At 50.4% G+C, this 19,864-nt stretch overlaps 1 protein-coding gene across 1 annotated transcript in view; it reads left to right on the top strand.

The window, feature by feature from the left end:
- Positions 1 to 19,864, top strand: part of Csmd2 (CUB and Sushi multiple domains 2) — a 569,599-nt gene that overhangs the window by 475,056 nt on the left and 74,679 nt on the right. The window contains exons 33-41 of the mRNA XM_032897562.1: positions 725 to 820; positions 1,879 to 2,082; positions 2,732 to 2,856; positions 3,689 to 3,785; positions 5,017 to 5,121; positions 7,888 to 8,006; positions 8,459 to 8,528; positions 10,705 to 10,821; positions 14,117 to 14,326. Coding sequence (XP_032753453.1) covers positions 725 to 820; positions 1,879 to 2,082; positions 2,732 to 2,856; positions 3,689 to 3,785; positions 5,017 to 5,121; positions 7,888 to 8,006; positions 8,459 to 8,528; positions 10,705 to 10,821; positions 14,117 to 14,326 — 1,143 coding nt within the window. The remainder of the gene's footprint in view (positions 1 to 724; positions 821 to 1,878; positions 2,083 to 2,731; positions 2,857 to 3,688; positions 3,786 to 5,016; positions 5,122 to 7,887; positions 8,007 to 8,458; positions 8,529 to 10,704; positions 10,822 to 14,116; positions 14,327 to 19,864) is intronic.

The following is a 19,864-nucleotide window of genomic DNA, read 5'->3' as shown; positions in this document are numbered from 1 at the left end:
TACAGGCTTCCCTCTTCTGCACCATGTGGTTGGTGATAGCACACTCCGGGGTGCCTGTGACAGTCCCAGCCTCCACTGAGCTGTCTGTTCAGTGTCCTGACTAGCATTTCCTGTGCTCTCAGGGATGCCCTGGTCTGAGTCATACACCTGTATCACACCAAGGGTGTCTGGGAAAGGTCAGAGCTTCCGGGTGGTCTTATCTGCTTCCTCCCCTCAACCATTGTGATCCTTACAGATTTATCTTTAGTCAGTCTAGCTTTCCATGCTGGCCTCGCAGTGACCACAGATGGAGGGAGAGGGTGAATGTCAAACCATCTGAGTGTTGTAGAGGGGAAGACAGGATCCCATGTAGCCAAGGATGGCCTCAGGCATGCTGAGTAACTGAGGGTGGAGGTTGACCTTTAGCTTGTGGTCCTCCTGCCTCTGCCTCCCAAGTGCTGGGATTAAAGGTGTGCACCACTCTGCCCAGCTAACGAGGTGCTGGGGGATCTAACCCAGAGCGCTGTGCATCCTAGGCAAGCACTGTACCAACTGAGCCACATCGCCAGCTCCCATTGGGAGCTTCCCACTGTAAGGTGCAGGCTCTCAGATTACCTCGAGTCCTGGAATGTGCAAGCAGTCACTGTGTTAGCTATGGCTGCCCCTCCCTCCTGACCCGGATTCTATCTGCAGAGCGTTAACAGCCACACTTACTGTCCTCCTCTCTCCTCCTTCCTCTTGGCAGGAGAGTCGCTGCCCTTGGCCACCTCCAATCAGGTTCTTATTAAGTTCAGCGCCAAAGGTCAAGCATCAGCCAAGGGCTTCCACTTCGTGTACCAAGGTATGTAGGATGTGGACCCTGGAGAGTCAGAAGTCATCTCGGTGACTTTGTGTCCCTAGGAACAGAGATTCTTTTCTATGAGGATTGGGGGCAGGGAGGCAATGTGCGGAACAGTTTCTTTCGGTCTGTTTACCCGAGCAACAGTTTCTGGAATAAATTTGGGAAGTTAATTCCTTTCCTACCCTGCCTGTCTTCTCTCCCGACCTCCACACACTTTGTCTGGTACATGTGTGATGTTGCTGGTTTATCAGACCAGTCCTCCTACTTCATGGAACTTGGTTTTGTCTGCAGCATAGAGTAAAGGGATGGGACAAACAGGCTTTGATCAGGGAGACGGACGCCAGCCGTTCGACCCCTTAGAACCACCGATCGCTGTGTAAGGAGTGAGGGTGATGCTGACAGCTCGCTGGCCAGTTCAAAAGAGTCCAGAGCCCGGCAGGCAATCAGTGTTCATTCTGGGTCACTAAGAGCCAGCAGCAGCTTGAGACATCCTTACTTTCACCTGCCAAATCCAGTCTACCCTTGCCCAGCAACAGCCACATTGTTAAGGCCTCCAGTCTCCAAGCACAGCCTTCCCTGTTTGCCCACACTGCCCAGGAGGCCACGTGTATAACCCTGTGCAGGGGCAGTTCCACTATGATGGGCGGCATGGTTCCCACAGCCACCATTATGTTCAAGTCAACTGCAGACCCTGTGAAGGGGGCTTAAGAGAAGCCAGTGAGCAGGGTAATGCCTCAGAGAGTGGAGGGGAAAGGGTTGTTGCTTTTAGGGAGCATGGACCCTGGTAAGGAAGATGTATCACTAGGAAAGCAAAGAACAGCCCTGAGACTAAAGTCTGGGCCCTGGGGCTGTCACTAGCCATGATTTCCAGAAACTGTGTCCAACATTGAGTCTAGCAATGTGCCTCAAAATGGTCCCTGCCCTGGAAAGTGCCCATGCCAGCCTTAAAATATACCCTGAGCTCCCAGAGCCCCCTCCGGCCTTGTCCTGCATGCATCATCCCCGGGCCGGTTTCTACAGGGATGGGGCCTAACACCCGATGCTCCTCTTCCTCACAGCGGTGCCCCGAACCAGTGCCACGCAGTGCAGTTCTGTGCCAGAACCTCGCTATGGCAAGAGGCTTGGCAGTGACTTCTCCGTGGGGGCCATCATTCGCTTCGAATGCAACTCAGGCTATGCCCTGCAGGGGTCCCCAGAGATTGAGTGCCTCCCGGTACCTGGGGCTCTGGCTCAGTGGAATGTCTCTGCGCCAACCTGTGTGGGTAAGTGTGGGTAAGGGCAAGACAGAGAGGGGAAGGAGAAACAGAGGAAGGAAAGGACTGGGGATGGAATTCTCTCCCCAAGGGACACAGCCAACCATCAGCAATATCCTCAAGACACACAGCAGCCCTGAAAGTCCCATTCAGGCCAGATAACTCCCTAGGCCTGCAGGGCAGTGTGAACGCAGAAAGGGGAAGGGATCCCGCAAAGAAGGATAGCTATGAAGAGAGGAACAGGACAGCCATTGTCTGTGGTCAAATCCTCACGAAGTCTGAGAGCAAGAGATCCCAAAGGGAGAAGCCATCACGAAAAGGAGGCTCAGCAGGGGCCAGGGACCCTACAGGTTGTGAGAGATGTGGAGGGGTATTGAGGGCTACGGGAGAAACCAACACAAGATGAGTTAGAGCTTCCTGGAGACCCTGACAGAATGGGCTGGGCACAGAGGGCAAGGAAGAGGCGAGCACATGGAGGTGGCCCAGCAGAGCCAAGAGATCCTGAGGGAAGTAGAGTTGGAAGCCATTTAGGAGAAGCTAGCCGAGGAGGAGACCCAGCAGAGACCCTACGCCCTGAGGGAGGCACGCAGAACAGCTCTCCTAGGGCCACCACAAATACGAGCCAAGGAGCCTCTGACCAGCCCACATCTCTTCCCAGTGCCATGTGGTGGCAACCTCACCGAGCGCAGGGGCACCATCCTGTCCCCCGGTTTCCCAGAGCCATACCTCAACAGTCTGAACTGCGTATGGAAGATCATGGTCCCTGAAGGCGCTGGCATCCAGGTAGGAACAAGGAGGCACCCTAGTTAAGTGGCTGTTATTTGACCGTGAGCCAGGCTAAGGAGGAAGGAGAAACAGCAGCTCTGCCCTTGACCCTGTGTCTTTGGAAGCACATCGTGGATGTAGAGATATGGCTCCCAGAACATGAGATCACAGCATCTCTGGGAGAGGGAGGACGGGAGGCAGACTTAAGTCCAGTCAGGCAAGATGGCCCAGAGAAGAAAGTGGGCTTACAACTGCAATGTGCATTTGGAAGGTTCTTAGATGTTCAAATGGTTTGAGGTGTGTATCTAAGATCATTAAGGAGAGAAAGGGGGGATCAGGAAATCCATCACCAAGCACGGTGAGGCCAGGCGAGAGCAGCCGGGCACACACCGGGCTACATAACATATGCTGAGGGCAAGAGCAACACAGGGAGGCATGGGAGAGGAGCCAGAGTCTACCAGGATCTCAGCTGGACACACCTAGTGGGAGAAGGAAACCCAAAGAATACCCCAGATGTGAAAAGGGGGGCAGAAAGGTGGCTCAGGCAGTAGAGTTCTTTCATGATGCACATAAAGCCCTGGGTTCAATCCCCAGCACCACATAAACCAGGTGTGCTTGTGCATGCCCATAATCAGGACCCCCAGGAACGCAGAGGCAGGGGGATTAAAAGCTCAGTCATCCTCAGCTACATAGTAATTCAGGATTAGCCTGAGCCATATGAGACCCTGTCTCCAAAATAAATAAATAAATAAATAAATAAATAAATAAATAAATAAATATCCCATGGGAAGAGGAGGGAGGGAGGCCCTTGAGTCGTGTGACCGACAACTCAGTCCTTCTGTCTGTCCAGATTCAAGTCATCAGTTTTGTCACAGAGCAGAACTGGGACTCTCTAGAAGTGTTTGACGGAGCAGATAACACCGTAAACATGCTGGGTAGTTTCTCAGGTAAGATGGGACATCCAGGGCTTCCGTATGGAGGGTTGTGATAGACACCGTCATCACCATCATCATCATCACCACTGTCACCATCATCACCACCATCATCACCGCTGAGGCTTGGTATCCTCTCCCCCCAACCCCCCACCATGTGCCAGAGTGTGGTGTACAGTTTTGCCCAACGGTCTGAGAAATTATCTGCCTCTGCTAGGCCCAGACATCTATGATGTTAAGATAGGAAAAAGATTCATGCATGTCCAGATAAACTGTCTGCCCTGCAGGGCTGACCACATAATTGTACGTGTTGATCCACAACCATCAATTCTAACTAATCCCAGAGCATTTTTTTTATTTCTATTGTCCTGAAAAGAAACCAAGTGCCAACTGCATTCAGTCTCCACCCCCCACTTGCCCCGCTCCCCAGACTGTCAGCCACTGATCTTTCCATTCCCATAGACTTTCCCTAGTCCAAGAAGCTCATACAAATGAAATCTTACACCATGGGGCATTCTGCCAGGCTTCAACATGTTTGCTGGGTTCTCCCAGTGTCAGTTTGAGTCAGCACTGTCTGTGTGAGGAGGCCATTTGTTCATATACCCGCCCACCACTCAGTAGATGTCTGTGTCACCCTCATTAGGAAGCCGCTGTGACTAACACTGGGGTGGTTATTCATTCACATGCAAGTTCTGGCATCCCATACGTTGCCCGTCCTCAAGAGCATATATCGAGAAACAGAACCATCATTGTTTCACTTTTAAGGAACAACACAACTCCTCCCCTGAAGTGGATTTCCCCCCTGCCCATCCAATGGCGAGCATGTACCAGAGTGTGCTAGGTGGTTTGGTCCAATGGCTCAGGAAGTTACCTGAATGGGCTAGGCCCAGAGGTTCATGCACACCCAGATAAATTGCCTGCCTTGCTGGGTTGACCATACAACTGTCCATGTTGGAATCATTTTGAAGAGGGCTGAGCAGAGACCAGACTCCCAGCCCTCTTACGGCCTGAGGAGCATGCCCTCCTGCAGCATAGGTCTATGGCACTGTTCATCCATGGCTTCCCTTCCCTGATCCATTGTCTACCTGACATCTGTCATTTAGTAAGTTTGTTCAGGGGACACTGGGGTTGGGGCGGGGGAAGGGTCCAGGGAGCAGAATATCAGCCGGCAATAGAAACAGAGCAGTTAGGTAGGAATTGGTTCCCAGGAGGGTGTGCCCGAACGACCCTTGTTGTTCTCTCCCAGGAGCAACAGTGCCCGCCCTCCTGAACAGCACCTCCAATCAGCTCTATCTACATTTCTACTCTGACATCAGCGTGTCTGCCGCTGGCTTCCACTTGGAATACAAGAGTGAGTGAGAACCCAGGGTCATAGCCGTGTGTGGGGGTCTGGGTGGGAACAAACGGTGTCTGGATCCCTACTCTCCGTGTGGGCTAGACTGGGCAGTACCCACTCCTTCCCGCTTAAGTCTACCACGGACCACAGAGAGAGGCTGAGGATTAGAGAAGGCCAGAAGCTCTCTAAAGCTTGTATACTCAACACTGGGCTCAATCCAGACACACTGATACCCTCTAGATACCCTAGGACCTGCGTGGACAGCACTTAGCGTCAGCCTTAGCCCCGGTAGATAATCTTTGGATATAAGAAAATGGAGGCGATGATGGTAAGCTTTACTGGTTCAATCACCTGTGACAACATGGACACACGGAAAGATCTGATGGGTTCAGAATGGGGCCAGCACCAGAAGTTAGGCAGACGACCACCTGGGTCTCCTAGAAGAACAAACTTTCTCCAAGTGGTCGAGGGAGGGCCAGTTGGATCTCAGGATGCTCAACATCCTGGAGGCATCGAAGTGCTCCTGTAGGTGAGACCTGCACCTGGTTGTGGACATGGCCAGTCTCCTTCTATCCTCATCACCTCCCCAGTAGGTGTTTTCAGGTCACTCCGCTGTGAGCTCCCCTAGAACGGTAAGGGTGTTCCTGTGAAGGCAGGCGGCAGGCAGCCACGAGGAAGAACCTTGTGCTCAGTTTCCCAGTTGCTTTACAGCTCATCCTTGGGGCCTCTGCCTCACTGCTGAGGGGTTGGGACATAGCCACCAACAGACTTCATTTCTAAGCGTCAGAGTCCCATCTCAGAGGCATGGGCACAACCTGCGAATGGGGAGAAAAGACAGCAGTGTATTCTGGGGTGACCGCCAGTGTATTGGGTTTTTTTTTTTTAATTTTGTTTGTGTTAGGGGTTTATAATGTTAGGGATGAAGCCCAGAATATCACACATGCTAGGCAGCTACTCTACCACTGGCTACACCCCCAGCCCAGTGCCCTCTAGCTTTGGTAAGGGTCACACAAGTGCAAACATTTGTTAAAACACAACATATATCCTCAAATGGTAATGACACCTGCATAGGATACACATGGCATATTCACCCATAATGACTGCATAGGAAATACATGGCATATTCACCCATAACGACTGCATAGGATACACATGGCATAGTCACCCATAATGACTGCATAGCATACACACAGCATATTCACCCATAACGACTGCATAAGATAGACACGGCATATTCACATATAATTTGTACACTAGATCACATGTCAGTTTTCTTCAGGAAGAAAAATATACTATCAGAGTTTTACCTCTAAAGTGCACCAAGGACTGGGGAGACAGGCCGGCAGCAGGTTCCCGGGGCTGCCAAGTCACCCCTTATTCTTTGTTCCTGGACACTTTACTACCTATAGGCTGCCCAGGGAGCCTGCGTCTCTCCAGGGAAGGCTACCCTGTCTCATACCTCCCCGGCCCGTCTCATATAGCCACGTAGGCTGCTGACCCCTCTATGGCCTTGTTTTGATGCAAAGCACACTTCGAAGGAGAGAAGACCTCTATCTAGCAAGCCCCATGCCCTTAGGAGTCTCCTAGCTCTAACAGAGGAGTGAGCTGTACACGGAGTCCACCCGCACACATGGGTCTACTTCATACATCTTAAGGCTGGAATGTGCTCCTGTTGACCTCAGAGCTGGATGGCTCTTGGACAGACCTGGAGTCACACTGACCTTGGCCTGAATCCCAATTTTGTGGCTTAAGACCACACATATGGGCCACCGTCACCCTCTCTTAGAGATGGCAGTTAAGGCCTGCAGCAAGTGGGCGGAATGAGGTGGCAGGCTCAGTGGCTCTGCCTCCCTCAGGGGACAGGCTCAGAAGGAGCAGCTCCTCTTTCTCAGCTCCTCAGAAAGAGATGACTGAGATGACTATGACTGTGATGATGACGTCAGGGCCACCCCTAGGAAGGACGATTAGTGAGGCTGGACTGAAGGAACATGGGTAGAACTTTAAGTCAAGAAAAATGAACAAGGGAGAGTTTGAGAGCCCACAGAGTGAATCATGGGAGGGGGTGTGGCCTGCCCTTGATGGTCCTTGAGTTATCCAGGATGGCCATGAAGATGTATTTCAGAGTGGGCAAGGACTCAAGGAGAGATTTTAAGAGTCATCAGTGCCTGTGAGTTTGGGTGGCTTGAAAGCAGCTCAAAGCTGTGACAAGATCTTACAGTGCCTGAGGACTGGCGCTGAGCGTGGAGGGCCAAGTGTGAGGGGCTCCCCTCATAGAAGGGGATGGCCCTGACCTTAAGTTAGGAGCCAGGAGAGAGTCTTGCTGGTGGGCCAACTTCCTTCAGGCCAGCCTGTCCTGGAGAAGGGACTTTGGGCCCTGAGCTGCCCTGTCTTCAACTGTCCCTTGCTCTTCTGTCCTTCTGGTGGCCTCTCTTCTTGCCACAGACACTGTCTTCTGAGGGGAGAGGAAGGGAAGGGAAGTTGAGAGCAGGTACAAGAGGGACATTGGAGAGGCTAAGAGAGGCCTGGGAGTCTGCAGCCAGGGTGGCCTGAGGCTGCACAAAACACCCACAGTTCCTGAAGTGGTCCCCCATCCCAGCTTTGACCCGGTGAGCCTCCATTCTATACGTTCTGACTTCCTCTGCTTGCCAGATAGAGAGGTTGGCAGGTGCCCGGGAAGGCACAAGTCTTGGACCCCAAGCAGCCAGCAGTACCCTCAGCCTCTGCCACCTCAACCTGCCAAGCTTATGCACTCTTCTCTCTCCCTGCTTCGGTCTTGTCCAGCGGTGGGCTTGAGCAGTTGTCCTGAACCAGCTGTACCCAGCAATGGGGTGAAGACAGGAGAGCGCTACTTGGTGAATGATGTGGTCTCTTTCCAGTGTGAGCCAGGATATGCCCTCCAGGTACCTACCTCTCCTCAACCAAAACCCAAGGGCAGGGGCAGCCGCCATACCCACTGGGGACGGTTATCTACTCCTGAAACTGTTCTTGCAAAAACAAACTTCGTCGATGGTAAAGACTTTGAACAATGCAGCCTGGAATGTGTTCCTGCAAAGTCGGATTTGATTGGACTTTGGGAAAATTTAATTTCCCTTTGAGGGCCCATGAGGGAATTTAGTAATTAGAGGAAACTCACAAGGAAACCTCTTGTAATGAGAATTCTTTAGTGATGCTTCTTCATAAGTGGTCTCCCCTCAAATCTCTCTCCTTCTGTCTTACCTCAAGTCCCAAGGTGATCCCATGTGTCTGTATGTCTCTCCCTTAATGTGAGGCCTCGAGCAAGCCCCTGTTCTGGGTTATATGTATAATTGTGCCCTGGGGAGCCTCTAGCCCACTTCTGTTCCAATTCCTCCAGGGCCACGCCCACATCTCCTGCATGCCTGGGACTGTGCGTAGATGGAACTACCCCCCTCCGCTCTGCATTGGTAAGAGAACCGACTTCAAAATCCACTAAAGCCCAAATCCCCAGGGACCGGAGCTCCCAGCCGTACTTCTGTGTTCAGGTTCAAGTCAAGAGAAATTCTGATGTTCTGGATTTGTTCCAAGCCAGTAGTTTCTGAAAGACATTTTGTAATTTCTAATTCTCATTCAAAGTTGTCCTGACTTATAGAAGGCTTTACCCACCCACTAAAAAGAATCACAAGGTTGCTCACCTGAGACTATGGTGAGGGCCACTGTGGTCCCACAAAACCAGCCAGAGCCCAGAAGGCGTTTTTAGGCGCATTGGTTTATCTCATGACTTTGTCAAAGGACAGACATGTGAGTTTGCACATAAGATAAGGACTTGACTTGGTTTCATGGCTTAGCCCATGCTAGGCAATGTTGAGGAAATTAACAGATACAAGGATGCTGCAAAGAATTTTGGTCAAGTCAAGAAAGTAAGAAATAAACAGTAGCTGGGTATCTCCTAAGTGCCGGAAGGGATGCATTAGCTCGCTCTCTCTCCCTCTCTCCCCTCTCTCCCTCTCTCCCTCTCTCCCTCTCTCCCCCTCTCCCTCCTCCCCTCTCTCCCCTCTCCCCCTCCCCTCCCTCTCTCTCCTCTCTCTCTCTCTCTCTCTCTCTCTCTCTCTCTCTCTCTCTCTCTCTCTCTCTCTGTATATACACGTGTGGGGGAGTGTCTGTACATGTCTTCCTCAACCACTCTCCAGATGTTTTCTGAGACAGGGTCTCTCCCTAAACCTGGAGCTCACCCGATGAGCTAGGTTGGCAGACCAATGAGCTCTAAGAGTCCTTCTCCCTACCCCCACCCCTTAACACTCAGATTACAGGTATAGCACTGCACTTGGTTTTTACACGGATGCTGGACATCCAAACTCAGGACCTCACACTTCCACAGCAAGTATCTTTCACAGGAGTCATCTTCCCCAGCCCAGAAATCTTTCTTCGAAGGTTAAAGGGAAATGAGAAACGGAAGGGGAAGGTTTGTCAATGCTGGGCTGATCTTAAAGCACATCCCAATTGTCCCCCGGAAAGTAGTGACTCAAGGGAATGTCACATTGGCGTGACAGCGTTTCATTTCTATGCTTTCACTCACATGTTGAGAGGGTCACGTATGTGGCCTGAAGCTCTAGGCGCTCACCTGGTGTACTTCAGACACTTGGTCCAGGAAACCATCGGAGCAAAAGGTGTCACTCACGCCGTCTGTTGCACACATCAGCTCTCCTTCACCAAGTGAAAGGCATTCTTCCCCGTGTCCCCTCAGAGCAGCTCCCTGATGGGTTCTGTTCTTTGTGCCTTTTTGCTGCTTTGGAAACTGGACTTGGAGTGGTCAGGGTGACATAAAACTCACCCATAGTCCCACAGGACGTTCAGTGGTCACTGTGACATAGTGGTGGTCCCTTTTCCGTCCTGGTGTGCTTCCTAGTCACCTTCTGCCCCGAAAGTTCTGGTCTGGATCCTGCCTGGCATTTCCGTCCCTGAGCTCCTTTCCCTGGGCCCCCATGGCTGATAAGCCCCATTCTTCTTCGCACAAGCTTTCCTCATAGAATGTGAAATGCAAAATAGTTTTCAACTGAACAGCTGCTGAGGTGTCCTTCACGACTTGAAATCAGATGTCTCCCTTCGTCACAGCTAAGTGGTCATGGTGAGCCTTGACAGCCGGCCACCCTACCCCATAGACGATAGGTCTGGCGCAGTTACAGCCACATGAAGAGGACACAATGTGTGCCTGTCCCTTCTCGTCCCTCTATCCTTTGCTGTCATGGAGACTGGATTGGGGAGGAAGGAGAGAGAGAGAGAGAGAGAGAGAGAGAGAGAGAGAGAGAGAGAGAGAGAGAGAGAGAGAGAGAGAGAACGCTGGGCTATCATATAGGGAGTGGAGGGCCTCTCTTCAAGCAGAGCTTTGTCACTCCCTATATGTCCTTGATGAAGTCACTGACCTATGAAGGGCATGGCCCAGGCTGGCACTCCTGGTATCTTGAGCTGTGCTTTGGCCCTGACTTTACATGCTGGGTTTTACCCGTGGGTACAGATGTTCAGGGAGACCCTTTGGGTTCTCCCTGAGGCCTGTGGCTCATGACGTGTTTTAAAATGTAGCTCTGGACACTTGCATAGCCCTGCACTCTCCTTGACGACCTAACCTGATTACTCTTGTTGTCACAGCACAATGCGGGGGAGCAGTGGAAGAGATGGAAGGGGTGATCCTGAGCCCCGGTTTCCCAGGCAACTACCCCAGTAACATGGACTGTTCCTGGAAGATCTCGCTGCCCGTGGGCTTTGGTGAGTCCGCAGCCTCCAGGGAGACAAGAGCCAAGCCCAAGCCTAGATTAAACCAGCTGCCCACCCCAGCGTAAGCTCAGCCCAGCACAAGCTCAGCCCAGCACAAGCTCAGCCCAGCACAAGCACAGCCCAGCACAAGCACAGCCCAGCACAAGCACAGCCCAGCACAAGCTCAGCCCAGCACAAGCTCAGCCCAGCACTGTCCCTCCTAGGCTTTATCAGCTGCTATCTGGGGCAGCCCTGGGGAATGGCAGAGTTGAAGTGTTGGGGGAGAAAGATTAGGGGTTACCATAATTTGAGTCCTGAACTATATGCAGGGGTATAAAATCAGAAACTCAACTGGAGATGGAGCTGAGGGAATAGAGAGCTAGAGTTTGACTTTGCAAGGCACGAGGTTCCATCTCCAGGACTATTAAAAAAAAAAGAAGAAGAAGGAAAGAAAAAAAGAAATTACCTAGAATAAAAGAAAAGGAAATCCATTTTGCTGAGTCCAGACTTCAAGTTGTGCTTTTAACTCCCCTGTCCCATTCATCATCCTAATTAAATTGAGCCAAGGTCAATATGAAATTGAGTTGGCGTTCTTCGTAGACACATTCTAGCTGGCCTAGAGACTGAGAGAGGGAACTGGAATATTCCAGGCATAGGGGCTGTTGGCTGGGAAGGACATTAGTCTAGGTGCAAATTTTAATTGCCGGCAGTTCGTACGGCATGTTCTGGCAATATGGCTTAACCCTGGTTACCTGTGCCAAAGAGACCGGGCTTCGTGCCGACAAGGAACTGAAGGGTTGTACGCAGGGATCATTTTGCCCAAATTCTGCTTTGTCCCTAGGAAAAGAACACTCCAGGGGATTCCTTTTTTTATCCATTTGTATCTGCCTAATTAACTCTACAGGGTAATGGGTTTCACTGTGACACATAAAACGTGTTGGTGACCACCATACCCTATGGGGTGTTCCCCTACCCCGCCTCCTTTTAAAGGCACAGGCTCGGAACCTCTCAGTCCACTAGCCTCAGTCTGGAGACTGCTCTCTTCCTTAATTAATTTATTTATTTATTCATGTTACATCCTGATAACCCTCATTCCCCCACTAGCCACCTATTCTTCTCCTCTGAGAAGGGGGAGACTCCCCGGGTACCAGCACACCCTGGCACATTAAGTCGCAGCGGGACTAGGCACACCCTCTCCCACTGAGGCCAGACCCATCAGCCCAGCTAGGGGAAGGGGATCCAAAGCGGAAACCATACTGCTTATGTGTAGGGGCGTAGGTCCAGCACATACATGCTCTTTGGTTGGTGGTCCTGTCTCTGTGAGCCCTCTAGGGTCTAGATCAGTTGGTTCTGTAGGTCTTCTTGTGGTGTCCTTGGCTCTGTCCAGCTCCCTCAGTTCTATCCCCCACTCTTCCCCCAGGAGTCCCCGAGCTCCCTCTAATGTTTGGCCGAGGGTCTCTACGTCTGTTTCCATCTCCTGCTGGATGATGCCTCTCAGAGGATAGTTACGGTCAGCTCCCGTCTGCAAGCACAGCAGAGCATCATTAATAGTGTCAGGAGTGGGCTCTCGGACAGTGGGACGACCCTCAAAGACTAGAGTCTAGTGTCTAGGACCATCTCCTGAAGGAAACCGGGGAAAGCGAAGACGACTTTGGCAGCCTTGATGGAGTCTGGATTGAGACACTGGGCAAAGTGGACCAGAGTTCCTACTGCTCTGTCTTCAAGCTTGGGACGGAAGTTTAAATGGGTGGCTGCCCTCTGTGAGCCTTTGTGTTCAGCCACCAAAGCACTCTGTCCCTTAGTCCTACGTCTGCATTCCAGCTCTGGGCAGTGAGCCTGCTGCAGGTCCAGGGGTGCACCAGGGCCTCTTGCTTTCAAGTGGACTCCAGCACCCTCTTTCTACTCTGGAACACAGGATGTTATTACCTAAAGAGTCTCTGCAGTAACGCGCCTCTGCCATTAGGTGGCGAGCACGGCCCTGGTTTTTGTTTTGTTGTTTGTTTTTATTTTTTGTGTTTTTGTTTCCACACAACTAATAGAACCTAAGGTTGGGTACACAGGCTGCAGAGTTCCCCGGCATGGGAAGCTGCACAGGCAAAGACTAGAGAGCACGGCTCTACAGATAACGATTCAAGATGGTTCAGAGAAAAATGCTCTGAGGTGCGAAGGCAGTCTATGCTCATAGGAGGAGAGTGAGCTGGGGGAGCAGGCCATGCATAAAATGGAATCGAGTAACACAGAGTGAAGGTGAATGAACAGGACAGGAGATGAAATGTCTTCAGCACCTGCCAAGTGTTTGCTCTGAACACAGTAAGACACGCGGACAATTGTATGTCAGGGTTTGTCCTACCCAAACCAGCGAATACAGATGAACACATTTTAAAATCAAAATATGAGACCTCCAATGGGGTCTTTAAGTAACAGCGTGGTGCTCCCGAACACCGGGACTGTCTCTCCATGCACGACATGCATGCCCATTCCGTGTTACTAGCAAATGAATATGTATTCTTCCAGGCACTTAAATATAGAAATCACAATTGACATCTACATTTTTCTATTTCCAGTGTCTACTTTCTCCAACCTGATTTTCCCAGTTAACGATTCAACGTGTGGGCATTTCTTACACTTGGCAAACAGGTTTCTCTGGAGAACATTTTCCCATAGTGATCCAATTTTGAAAACGCTTGTCTGTAAACAAATGCCAGCAATTCTGTTCCAACCTCAGTTCTCCGTGGCTTATGTAAATATGTACCCCAGGGGCTTAATTAAATCCATGTAACCTGACAGGTGGCTAAGAGATCTTGATTAACCCACCAAGGTCCCCAAGTGTAAACTTCAATTGACTTTTCAGTAGATCAGGTGAGACAATATATACTTCCCAGCCATGTCCTTCAGAACCACCCCAAGATTCTAGAAAACACCAGCAAGAAAGGCCGCATGTGCCCTTTGATTCAGTGGGGGTTGTGATTTCTTAACTAAACGTTTATTTTAGAGAAACCGTCTTTATATTGATATTAGACATGATTCAAATGGAATCAAATGTTGACCCTGAAGTTGGCTTCCCATGAAATCAAATACACTGCGGGTGGAACTCAGAAATAAGCGGTGCCTTTATTCCTGAACTCAAAGCCTATTGACTTTCTGATCCTCCCCGAGAGCCAGACTATCAAAGCTCAGGGCACATTCTGCCCGGCTGGGGCTTTGGTAGTGGGGATTGTGGACCCTGGAGGAGACACTGTAGGAGGACAGCCTTCCAGGGGCAGGACTGTATGGCTTTGGACACTGTCTGCCTCTGTCCTCCTCCCAGGTGCTCACATCCAGTTTCTGAACTTCTCCACGGAGCCCAACCACGACTTCTTAGAAATCCGGAGTGGTCCCTCCGAGATCAGCCGCATGATGGGCAGGTTTAGCGGGAGTGAGCTGCCGGGCTCCCTGCTCTCCACATCCCACGATACCATTGTGTATTTCCACAGCGACCACTCCCAGAACCGGCCAGGATTCAAGCTGGAGTACCAAGGTAAGAACAAGAGCGCCATTCCTGCCACTGCCAACCCTGTGTCTGACCCACAGCCACGCATCTCCCTGTCCTTATGCATGCAGAGAGGTGCTAGAAGGGCTGAAGGGTAGCAGGCCTCTCGGTGGAGGCTTCCAGCAGCAGCCCTCTCTGCATCCCACCTCACTAGCTACCTAACCCTGTTTGACAGACAGCTTAAATATGCCCAGGTTTTCCCAGAGCCGCAGCCTCACAGAGTCCACTGAGGCTTCACAGTGTCTAGGGCCGGTGGTCAAGAGCATCCCAGGCAAGCAACCCCTCAGTTTCCTCTCAGGAATCTCTGACACACATTGCCCACCATTTCTCCTTGACTTGGAGAGGCTCTCAGCAAAGCTCCCCAGTGAGAGAATAGAGGATTCCAGTGTCAACGGCATTCACCTCAGATGGCGTTTCCTCATTTCCTCTGGGCAACTCACCTGTATGCTGACAGAGGTTCTGTTTTCTCAGATGAAACCCAATTGTAGGCCCAGTGCTCCTTGAGTGCATTCCCAGAAAAGATCCCTTTCACACATACAGGCTTTTCTGTATGAGGGGCCATTCGGTCATCAGCATTGGCTGCGTGGCTGTAAGTGGCAGCCCCACACAGGCCAAACTTCTGCCCTGAATGCTCTCCTAGTGTCATTGAGAGAAGAACTTGCTCTGGTTCCCACTCAGCTCCTTTTACTCACTTCCTGCTACATACATGCATACATTCATACTTACATACATATATACATACATGTATGCATATATTCATTCATACACATATACATGTATATACACATATATTCATACATACACATATGCATGCATACATATATACATGCATGCATAATATATATGTTATATATGATATATTGGTTATATATAGCATGTGTAACATGTGTAGCTATATATTTTATATAAAGCTAATATATATGATATCCATATATATATTTATATAATATATATAATACTGGTACATGTTTACTTTTAAAACCCTGAGGCTGTACAGCTGTTTCAGTGGACAGGAGGCACCAGCCAGCTCTAGCTACTGTAACAAATGTTGCAAGATGGCAGCTCAGAGACAACAGAAGCCCATTCCTCCCTCTTCTGGAGGCTGGAAAGTCTAAGATCAAGGGGCTAGCAAATCCCATGTTTAGGAGAGCATGCTCTCTGGTTCATGGCGGCACCCTCTTAAGGTTCTTATTGATAGATGGAGTTAAAGACCTTTGTAAGGCCTCTTTTATAGGAACCCAGCCCAGTTCTCCAGGGGAGGCCTCCAAATACCCTCCAATTAGGGGACGAGGCTTCAGGGTGTGGCACTTACTGAAAGGACACACACAGGCTATGTCATGGAAGTTAAGTTGTTCTCCTAATCCCACCCCTTCCCCTACACAGAGAAGGAAGCACCTTCCGTCCAGCCAGCAGTGTATCTACTATAAGTGCTGCCTTGCAATTTTCTATATTCAGTGTTAATTTTTAGTTATACAGATAAAGTTCATTAGCACTTTCAGTTTGTTAAAGAACAAAAAAACAAGGAAAAATAGCCACAGGATGGGATTGTTTCCCAAAGACAACCCCTAAATTTTAATTTTTTCTTCATATAATGTGTGTGTGTATGTGTGTATGTGTGTGTGTGTGTGTGTGTGTGCACAGTGTACACCTGGGAAGAAAATGTAAATAATGTAAGTACAAGGTTTTTGACTGCGTATTCTTTTACTATAGAAAGAGTACCGTGCAATCGTGTGGTTTCCTGGCTTCATCATCTCTGTCCTGGGAGTCCCTCCCTTGTCAGACAGGACTAGGCCTCTCATTCTAGGACAGCCATAAAAGTTGTCCCCTGAGTTGGGCACAGTTTGGGCCAGGTGCACAGGGGCCAGTTGCTTAATGCGTGTCTGTCCTGGGAGCACGGCAGGCTTATACTGCAGGGGCACAAGAACTTGGGCTCCCCAAACCATGCCATCTGTGTTGGTTCCGACCAGGCAGTCACACCCAGGGACGCTAGGGGAGAGGTCATCCCAGAAGCTACTCTTGTGCAAGGGCATCTGTGACGGACGAGTAGAGGGGTAGGAATGACAGTAAGTCAGGACACGTCCCTAATTGTCCTCTGTCACAGCGGTCTGTCATGGAAGACAGTTGATGATTCCAGTTACACAGTCCATGCTCTGGTTGAATAATGTCATCCACCTATCACAGGCACCGCTGCCACCGTCACTTCCTGGGTCTTGTTTTTTGGGGAGGCCGTCACAAATTACCAAAGACCCCATGACTTGAACAATAAGACTTAAGTCTGGGATGGATGTGTAAACAAGATTAAGATGTTGGGTTCTGAGGGTTGTAAGGGTCTACTCGGGGCGTTGGACTGGATTTGGATGGTTTGGGCCATTGTCTGATTGCATTGGCTTGTAGGATCATCCCTGCAGTCCCTGAGTTCACCTTCCTACAGTATCCAGCTCCAGAACTCTAGCCCCACCCCCTCCTTGATTGACACATAGTTATCGTACTTATGTATGGAATACAATGTGATGTTTCAAGCCAGGAACATCATGTTTGATCAAATCAAGGTGGCTTGTATTCCCATCAACCTAACACTTACAATATATCTCATGGGATTAGCACTCGAAATGCCCTCTAATTGTGTGCTGGCAAGGACAGGGAAAGAAAAGGAACCTTCCATGCTCTTGGTGGGAATGTAAATGAGTAGACAGATTATGGGAGGTAGCTTGGAGGTCACTCATGCCACTCTGGTTTGTGTGGGATGAGCAGAGGTTATCTATTCAAATGAGGTCACTTTCTGACGTTCTGGGCATTCTGACGTGAGCATGTGAGTGAGCAGTTCAATCTGCGCTCTCTCCCTGACACTTAGCTCTCGTAAACGTAAGTGCCGACAGCACAACCATTGGGCCAAGTTTGGCTGCTAGAGGCTTACCTCACACCTTCACAGACACAGTCCACACACTGAGCCCATGCAATAGGATGGTGGCTCCTGCACTCCCCTGGCATGGTAAGCCCACTTGTCCTTGTATATTACTCAAAAATACCATTTGCTCCTGGATCGCCAGAAGAGACCTAGCACCACACACACACACACACACACACACACACACACACACACACACACACACACACACACACACACACACACCACCCTGTATCAGAGAACATCCTCCTGGCTCTCCCAGCCCTTCTTTCTTTGAGAAGGGATCCTGTTGAGCCTACCTACCTGAGGTGCCCCAGCTGTCCCTCTGAGGAGTCCAGGACAGCATAATGGAGGCCTTTCCTTCAGCGATCAGGACCCGCCTGATGCTCCTTTGACTCGCAAGCCTACCTGTGTGCCACTCAGCAAGAGGCCACCTGCTCCTTCTTGGACTGGAGCTCAGCTCTCATTAAGGTTTCTTGTTGTGATGGTCCCAACCCCTCAGCCTTGGGAGTCTCTAGTGCCAGGGGCCCAGCTGCTTCCACAGAGGCCTCTAATTTGTGATGGATGCAAATTACTCTCTCAAACCAACTGCCCCCATTCTCCACAGTTGTTCAGTATAAACAGACTTGTAGCTCTGAGCCCTCCCCCTCCCCATGCTTCCCCTCCAAAGAAAATGGGTTCTTTGGGTCCCTGGCTTTGCCGAAGAACCATCTGTCTTCACAGGCTATCTCTATGGGCCCCAGTTCTCTTTGTCCCTTCAACTTTCCTTGGAACAATCTAGCCCTTTCTCCTCAAAATATCCCCAACTGGACAGCCCAGCATCCTGTGGCCGCTGCTTCCCTTGTCTTTCCTTCAGACGGACATTTCCATGTTTAATGATAGCTACCTTGGCTTACTCTTAACTTATTCCATGGCTCAAAACTCCTGCAGCATAAGCCTGAGGCCTGTGTCTACAACCCTGGCACTTGGGGGTGGGAGCAGGAGGGTCTCAGGAGCTCATTATCCAACCAATCCATTCAACTGCTGAGCTTCAAGCTCAGTAAGAGAGCTTTCCTCAAAACATGGTGGAGAGTGATCAAGAAAGACACCAGGATTAACCTCTGACCTACACACACATGCACATACACCCATGCATGTGCATGCACACATCAAGAACACATACATACACTAGACAGGTAGACAGATAGACATATACATACACGCACATGCACACTCATACACGTGCATGCACATATCGAGAACATGTACATATGTTAAACAGACAGACACATATATACATACACACTTCCTCAAGTGACACTACTCTCGTCAACGCTACTCTGGCTTTTGGCTTGTGGCTGCTCTCTTCAGTCTCCTTGCTGTCTGTCTTCAGTCCACAGGACTTCAACCAAGGCTTCTGATGAAGTACTCTGGGGCAGCAGGCTCCTGCATCCTCCAAGACTTCATGGGAAGAACACCAAAAATGGCTCCACTGAGAGCTACCTCTTTCTGGCCCACACCACCCATCCATGGTGTCTGCTCAGTTCTTTGATACATGCAGTCCCCTCAGTGGTTTCTCCTCTGTGTGTGTGTGTGTGTGTGTGTGTGTGTGTGTGTGTGTGTGTGTTATATGCATATATGTATATGTGCATGCACATATATGTGCATGCACATGTGTGTGCACGTGTGTGTGCCAGGAGACCACCTCCTGTGTCATCCCTCATGCATCAGGTGCTGTGTAGCCTTTTTGAGACCAGCTCTCTCACAGCTTGGATCTCATCAAGGAGGCTTGGTGGCTAACAACCTCCAGGGATCTGCCTGTCTCTGCCTCCTCAGTACCAGGATCATTAATACGCCCCGCAACTACTACTCCTGGCAAAAAAATAAAATAAAATAGGGAGGGAGGGAGGGATAGGGGGAAGGACGGAGAGAGGGAGGTAGGGAAGCCCACATGGGTCCTGGGTATCAAACTCAGGTCACTCTGCATGCAAGGTAAACCAACTAAACCTTCTTCCCAAGCTCCCCTACAAGTGACTTCTAGTGAAATGTGCATTTTCCCCACTGAGACGGTCCTTTGCGATGCCCAATGGAAACTCGGGACCCAGCCACCACTGCAGAGTGGGCATGGCGGAGCCGTTAGCCTTGAGGTCATAGTTACCCTTATTGCATGTGCTAAATCTTCCACTTGCACAGAGCATCGTTCAGCCCCAGCTGTTCCTACCGAGTGTGTCTGCCGGGGAAATAGTCCATCTCCCTCTTCTGCCAGTTCCCTGTGCAGAGAGCTCCCAATTACTGCCACAAAGAGTGTTCTTCTTCCAGGGTACCCAATTAGCCAGAGCGTTTGCTCTCTGATACACGCTCAGCCAGTGCCTCTGCTGCCTCTGCCTATCCAGGCCTCAGCCATTGCCATGAGGGGGTCTCATGAGGGCAGCTCTTCTGTTCCTCCAAGGAACATTCGTGTATGGCTGTCACCCCGTCCCCCCAAAAGCTCCCATCTTGCCTGCGGTGTGATCTGTTCCCCCAAAATGTTTTCATAGATTCTAATTTAGCAGAGCTGGAAAGGACCCCCTCGCCTCAGTGCTTCTGTTTCTGTGACCTCGAGATAAGCAACATGGACACACCCAGACCAATGTCTGACCCAG

The sequence above is a fragment of the Rattus rattus genome, chromosome 1, assembly GCF_011064425.1.
Source record: "Rattus rattus isolate New Zealand chromosome 1, Rrattus_CSIRO_v1, whole genome shotgun sequence".
Taxonomy (NCBI): Eukaryota; Metazoa; Chordata; class Mammalia; order Rodentia; family Muridae; genus Rattus; species Rattus rattus.
The sequence above is the reverse complement of the archived record's forward strand: the minus strand, read 5'-3'. Positions and strand labels throughout refer to the sequence as shown.